At 39.0% G+C, this 7,416-nt stretch overlaps 1 protein-coding gene across 1 annotated transcript; it reads right to left on the bottom strand.

The window, feature by feature from the left end:
- Positions 1–7,073: 7,073 nt before the first annotated feature.
- Positions 7,074–7,367, bottom strand: CTXN3 (cortexin 3). Its single transcript, XM_010287726.1, has one exon. It carries the CDS (start codon positions 7,365–7,367, stop codon positions 7,074–7,076), a length of 294 nt encoding a protein of 97 aa, XP_010286028.1.
- Positions 7,368–7,416: the final 49 nt, after the last annotated feature.

Raw genomic sequence — 7,416 nt, 5'->3', positions numbered from 1 at the left:
TAGACATTCTGAGATAGCAGCTATTGTGCTTGTTTACATTAGGATTTTATGCTGTTCACTCTCTTAGGAAAACTTGTTCTATACATTGTGTCATAGCAGTGATTGCTTCAGGTACTATTGTCACATGCTTAGTTGTATGTGATTAACCATGTCTTTCTTTATGTAAATGCAATGGATTCTTTCTTGTATTTATGCAATCAGAAAATTTGAGTCTTTTGATAAATATGAGTTTGAATAGATCAAGAAGCATTTCAAAGCATGTAAACTAATTTCAGCCCACAGAAGTCAAGGGAGTACTTATATAATCAAGATGATAAAGAATTTTTTTAAATGTACTATCTAGCAGTTGTGAATAATTATTTTCTAAACACATCAGAGACTTCCTAGTCCATTCTATATGGTATTTCTACATTATATTTGTTTTTGGCAAGAACTTTCTCCATTTACATCTTAATCTCCAGGATGTATTTAGCAAATTGTGATTTTTTTTTTTTTCTTCATTATTTCTGTGTCTGCTGCTGTAACCAGCAACACATGGACCAACCGGTACTTACTACCATCAATCAAATTCCACAAAACTCTACATTGTAGTCACCTCAAAACTTTCATTTTAATTCTTGTATACCTAAGCATTCTCCTACTTTAATAACACCCATTTCCTACCTGGGCTAGAGAGAAGCTCCAGAAAAGTTGAAAACATTGCATCATATGGTAACTTTACACCGTGTTACGATAATTGCTAGTGAGTTATGGAGGACCAACATATTACAGTACTTCAGGGAAAGAAGCTGCATTTTTGTACACAAGCCCAGTCACAATGTCTTCTGAAGTTAACAATATTTAATGGAAGTCCATGTTTATGGTAAAAGCTACAAGGACTAAAAATAATACTCTTGACCAAGTAGTCTGTAAGCTAGGTCATGTGGATATGGAAGACAGATAAAAATCACAATTCCTCAACCGTTTTAAAGCTCTGATTGATTGCTGCAATTCTTTCATTGTATATTTTGTTACCTTGGCCACTGCAGTGTGTCTTCTTGCTTGATTACACCTGGAAATGACTCTTTCCGGGAGCTGTAAAGCTTTGGCAACAAGCAGACAGAGGCATGAGAGTTTGGAATCCTAAACAGAAGGAAGAACTACAGGAAAAATACTAAGGCAGAAAATTCTGAAATGACAAAGTAGGAAGAAAAAAAAAAGATCTTATGTCAATCATTTTTAAGAAAAGCAGTGATGTGTAATGCAGTCTCCTGGCACCAAGAAATCCAGATGGTAAACAGAGGAGACATCTAATTTTACACAACTGCCATATACACAGTAATGTTTTATGGCCACTTCTATCTGGTTATGAAACTCTTTGCATTCTGCTGTGCACCATAAAACATAAAATACAGAAAGTATTAGCAAGTTTGGTTTTTTTTCAACAGCTGGTTAAACTTTACACAAGTTAGATATTTCTATCTATCCAAATTGATTAGAAAGCACTAGTAATAATATTCCAGTAACCTCAAATCAAGTTTCTATAGGAAACAGGACAATTTTCAAGTTTCTGCCAAAACCTGTCCAAAGAGTAAACAAATAAAAAAGCAAACAAACATCTCAACCAGTTGTAAAGCCTAACCAAAATAGTGATAGAATAGAAATGGTCCTAGCAATGGTAAACTTAATACTTGCTTTATGAGACTGGCCCCTTAATTAGCAGTCAAATATCATTAATAAAGGTATATACTATTACATTAGAAAGTCTGTGAAAGCATGTTGGCACTAGAGTAATGTTATGGCATTTATAGGATCTGTTAAAGCTTAACAACCAATAACGTTGCTCCTACAAACTAGTTGATTAAAAAAAAAAGACTGCACATCTATCAAACATCAGTGCAGCACTACCAATTCTTTGATGCAGCTGTATGTGCTTAGAAATTTGGAGCCAGATTCTTAGTTACACTGATGTAAATCTAAAGTAATGCAGGTGAAGTCAATCACATCAAGCCAAAGCTGTGGGGAATCAGCTCTTAAGAATGTGACTCTCCAACCACAGAAACTTCATAAATATGTTTCTTTTTCTGTTGCAAAGATACTGTGACTAATGTCACAAGATTAAAGACCTTTAGGTCTGCTTTGGTTTACAATGGAGTCTGAAGTGATCAGCATCAACCTTAGAATTACAAAGATGAGGGGCTGGTATTATGTATGAGCCTTTCTCTTGTCTCAGACTGTGGGTTATTACAAAATACTTTAAGGTGTAATCCATAGATGTTCTGACTCTGTCCTTTGTCATTTTTTCCTCACATGGAACAGACAGTCAAAAATCTGATTTTTTTTTTTTGCCATGGCTTCATCGTGTGTAAAGCGGTTGCCTGCTTAGGTGTAATTCTTGGCACCTGTATTTAGGTGTAATTCTCAGTATCTGTATTTAAACCTCTAATACCAATTCTAAAAGGCAAGGTAAGATTTTAAACCAATATGGTAGAGAATCTCACTGAAAATCAAATCCATATGATGGAAGTGCCGTCTAGTTCAGGCACCAGTTATTAAGTTGCTGGGACTGCAGCACTGCACCAAACCCCCCAGTTCCCTTTGAGATCTTGCACTGGTCTAAATAGCAGGTTGGGTGCAGCTTCTACACCACTGGTTCTCCAACAGTCAACACCAGAGCTCATACAAAGCAGAAAGAAGTGTAGTAGGACTTTCTGTGTTTTACAGTTATATCAGAAGTGAAGGATGCATTTTCTACCACCCTGTTGACTCACGCACAGTGATTTCAACATGGGACAGAAGCCTATGCATCACAGATCCTGCCTTAGCACTGATAATAAGTTTTCTTTGTCTCTGCCTTTCACTCCTCACTGCTCCTTCTAGACCATGAAGTTAACAATGCAGACATCTAAGGGGATGATGGGGATTGATCAGTTAGTGTGCCAAGGGGGCAGTAAGAAAAATTTATATAGTGTCAGTTGCTTTTATGATGATGATGACAAAAGAACTGGAGCCATGGCAGCCTCACATATCAATGCTGCAGAAATTACACCAAATCTATGCATTAAAAACAAAGTCCAAAACTCTGCTGCAGAACTCCAGAAGGACTGAAAACAGGATGTGAAATGTGGGAAACCAATAGATCTATTTTCACGCAAACTACAGCAGTGTGAATAGACACTTGGTCACATTTTACAGACTAAGCATATTTCAATAAACCAGGATGAAAAAAATGAGATTTTATGTTGGAGAAAGTTGAGGTCATGGCCACAGATCCAGTCACGCATTTTTTTGGCTTCTTTCCTGCAGCTCTTGGGGGTCTGTGGGCTGCTTCTCAGTGGTCATTGACAAGGGCAAGTTTGTTGATCTTTGCACCAAATTGAGTATAAATTTCTACCAAGTAGTCTACAGATCAGAACAGAGGTTGCAACTCCTAAGCTAGACTACTTGAGAGTGTCCCGTGAGACCACATCTCAAATGTGTAGTTCTAGTATGTCTGTGTAGAGCCCCAAACATGCAAAATCCCTGTGTAGCAATCCCATTAGGCTCACAGGGCCACATAGCCACACATCAGGTATCTTCAGGAATTCTTCTGGGGCCATGTGGTAAAAGCTGATCAAGGTGTGCTTCACAGACTGCTTTGTCGAAATCAAGCATTACACATTTGCTCCGAGTACATAGCAGGCAGAACAAAAAGTAAAAATAAGACAAGTTTGTATTCATATTTCCTCTTACTTAGACAAAATTATTTTCTTGGAAACTTTAAAGTCCATTAAATTCTATAAACACCATCTCTGGTGAGAGAGAAGTTTGCCCTGCTGCCAACTGCATCAGCCTTTTTCAGTCAGGTTCTTTTTCTCTCCCGGCTAGCACAGCGGTACTGCTGGATCCCAACTTCACCTACCTCTGAAAGAGAGCTTGGATCCCGCTAGTTGCATGGCAATGACAGATGCATTTCGCTGCAGGTCCAACACACAGGTACGTGTCCAGTGATAACCCCTACATGGTGCTTGCAGACTGCACAGAGCCCTGGGTTTCTGTGGCTGTATCATTCCCAACACCTGAGATATTTTAAAGGTAGTTCCTGATGACACACGTTGCACCCAAACCTGCAGTGGAGAAGAAGAATTGGGGCTGTTCTCACACACATGCACCCCCGACACCTCTGAGAACAGACTCCCATCTCAGCTCCATGCTGTTAGGCCAGCGCTTTCATTTAAGGATCATGACTGAGTTGTAAAAGTATGGAAATCCTCATTGGAGTAAAACAACTTTACTCCCCTGTGTCTAACAAAAGAGTTTTATCTGTGTCCTTATTTGGCTTTATCTCTCCCCAGTAGCCCTTTGACTTAAACTCCTTGTAGTTAGATTGAACAAACTAACATAAATGTGTTATTTATTAAAAAGTTACACACATTCCTTCTTTATCCACAATATGTAAGGGTATAGTTGCTTCAATTATATAAAGAAATATTCATTTGAGAAAGAATTTTTAAAGATCGCATAGGATTTTCTACAGAAACTCATATAATAAACAAAAGCCTGTACCAGAGTGATGCAGAGCTGCCTGAGCACAGCTGCATTAGCACACAGACCCTCCCTTTACAGTCTTATTAGTATTTCAGGTCATTCCACAGTGAATACATATTCTTGTAAGGCATAGCTATGTGCCAGAGGCTACTTTGTGGACTGGAATAGTACTCTTTCCATTCAAAGTCTGCTCTGTTTCTCTAGGCAAAGGAAAAGTGAGCTATCACGAAACTGAATCACCAGCATGTCATCCAAAAACTTCTGTTAGACTTTGAGAGTGCGAAGGAAAAAGTCTCTGCCACGCTGGGGGGAACTGAATTTCCTATCTCTGCTATAGTCAATTTAGCAATATCAACAGATAGGCTGACTTAAAGTGACTGCTTAGCAGTATTAAATTCCCCTTAATAGACTGACTTATCCCAGTGGTTTACAAAAATATCTCCTTGGACTGCTTCCAAACATACCAGAGATGCTGGCCGGCTAAGTCTCCAAAATAGTCCTCAGTTAGCAACTTCCAAACTCCACACAAGAATCAAATTCCCTCACTTGAACACTGTGCTACATTCCCTTGACCAGAGTTATCACCTCCCTATTTAGGTGAAATTATGAGTAAAAGTATTTTTCTTTTAAAAGAAAATAAAATTTGTAGAGTTTTCAAACAAACAGACCTTGACACAGGAGAGAAATCCCAGAGCAGAGGGAGAAACGGTTACTGCTGCTTCATAAATATTGACAACACATTGCTTTAGGCAGCACTGGTGCAGCAACAGGAATGTCTGTTGTATGCCACATTGTTGTTACCTTTTGGAAATTACCTGAAAGTTCAAGTTTGCCTTCATCTAGGTGCCCTGGTACTGATAGGTAGGTAGCTGAAGCCTCATGGCTTCTGGAGAACACAGTTGTGTTCCTGTCCCCTTCTGCCCACTCCATCTTGAAGGTTACCACCCCTGCATCAAGCTGTGCTTGAGTTTCAGTAGTGACAGATCACATCCCAGCTTCTTTCTGTGGACTCATCAGGGAGCTGTGTTTGGGGCTCTGGTTGCCCTCCTGTGAACTGTGATAGTCACCATGCAGAGGGACCCCTCCTTCACTGCCTCTGCTACAAATAGCTGCAACCTTTCCCCGATGGACAGGACAAGCAGCAAAGGGAAATAAATAGCTCTGAGTGCCACAGATAGAGTCAGAGCCTCAGCTCGGATGAGTCAGCACAGCCCCAGCTGTACCAGCTACGGGGCTAGCTTTGTTTCTCCATTTACAAGCTGCAAGCCAAAGCACAAAGGAAAACTTCCCAACTGCTTGTCATTGTTACAGCACAAGTAAAATAGCTAAATCTAAAGCTTTGTCTGAAAATAGGCAGCATACACCTTCCCTTCCCCACTCCATGAGGTGTTTAAGAAGCCCAGCAGCACTAGGACCTTTTCCAAGACTCTTCTGTGTTCAGGAGCGTGGCCTTTTCCCTCCTGGCAGTACATCAAATGTTGTTACCACTATACTATTTCAATGCTGCTAAACAATGCCTGCAAACATCCACTTGGACTCTAAGTAGTTCTACTAAATTTTATGCAATCTTTTAAACCTTTCTTTCCCTGATCAATCATCCAGGTACAGTTTTTTGTTTAAATTGACTACTAGGAATGGATTTTCATTGTACAAATATATTCAAAGACATTTATAGGTAAAGAGGGTGGTGGTTATTTATTGATTCTTAGTACCAATGTTTCAGTTATCCAATTAGGAAACAAAAACAAGGCAGTGTGACCTACACAGCAAGTAAACACATCAAGTGAACGCTGGAAATGCAGGGTTTGAAATACGTGCAAGACTAAAATCTGTTTGCCTAAGCTGTTCTAAGAACAATGAAAAAACCTATCTTAATAGAAATCAGTTTTGGCACAAAAAGACAAAGATAGGCCAAAATCATTACATCCCTTATTCATAACAAATATTACAGTCAGTGATTTTTTAGTATTAAGTAGCTTGATCGCTGCTTAATGCTAAGAGCATCTTATTGAATACCTGGGAAAACATGGAAGAATCTTTTTCTCCTGAAGTTTTCTAGCTCTTTCAATCTTATCTTACAGAATGGGAAACTTCCTCACTTGTCTTCAGAGCATGTGAGATAGTAGAAGAGAGTAGGAAGAGTCTTGTGGAGCTTGAAAAGTTAATTTACTACATACAGATCACAAAAATACATTCTTACCTCATTTGTAAAATACATTCCTCCACTGACTCTTGTTAAGAATAAAAAGGCTACGCAAGGGAAGACGTGCTCTAGCGTCTCTTAGCTGGTTATAAGAGATCGCATACACTACATATTGTTCCAATGCATTCTGAAGTTCTGCTAATGCAACCTTCATCTTTTTCCCAGTGAGGAAATTCACTAATCTACTTTCAAAAATTTAACTTGCTTTGGTCTTTAATTAAAATCAAGATGATTTTGTGCATGTTTGTATGTTGCAACTACTACAACATTTGAAAAAATGTAAACCAGAAACAAAATAAAGAGACATTCCAGGGTTTTTCTTTCTTTACCAGAGTGCTAAATAAGCCTCCATAATTCTCAGTCTCTAAGCAAGAGCATAGTCAAACTGGCCTTTCTCCAGTCCATCAAGTCCATCAGTCCAGGTTGAGGTTGGCATACTCTGGTAGGGGTCAAGGAGAATTCGGAAGCAGCGAACAATGAGGATTCCCAAGAAAATAAATAATAAAATCACAAAGGCAAATGTTGTTTTCTGTTCCAGAGTCATGCTAGAATTTGGTGTCATGTTCCCAGATGGCACCAAAGTGGCAGTGAATATCTCTCCATCCATCATCCAGGGAAGCTGAAACGAGTAATCCCACAGTTGACTTCTTTTCATCATCAGTTTGCTGAGGTCAGAGTAGCAGCCATTTAGATGCACTTTGCTAACT

Source organism: Phaethon lepturus, unplaced genomic scaffold (assembly GCF_000687285.1).
Source record: "Phaethon lepturus isolate BGI_N335 unplaced genomic scaffold, ASM68728v1 scaffold15155, whole genome shotgun sequence".
Taxonomy (NCBI): domain Eukaryota; kingdom Metazoa; phylum Chordata; class Aves; order Phaethontiformes; family Phaethontidae; genus Phaethon; species Phaethon lepturus.
This window is presented reverse-complemented; position numbering and strand designations above follow the sequence as displayed.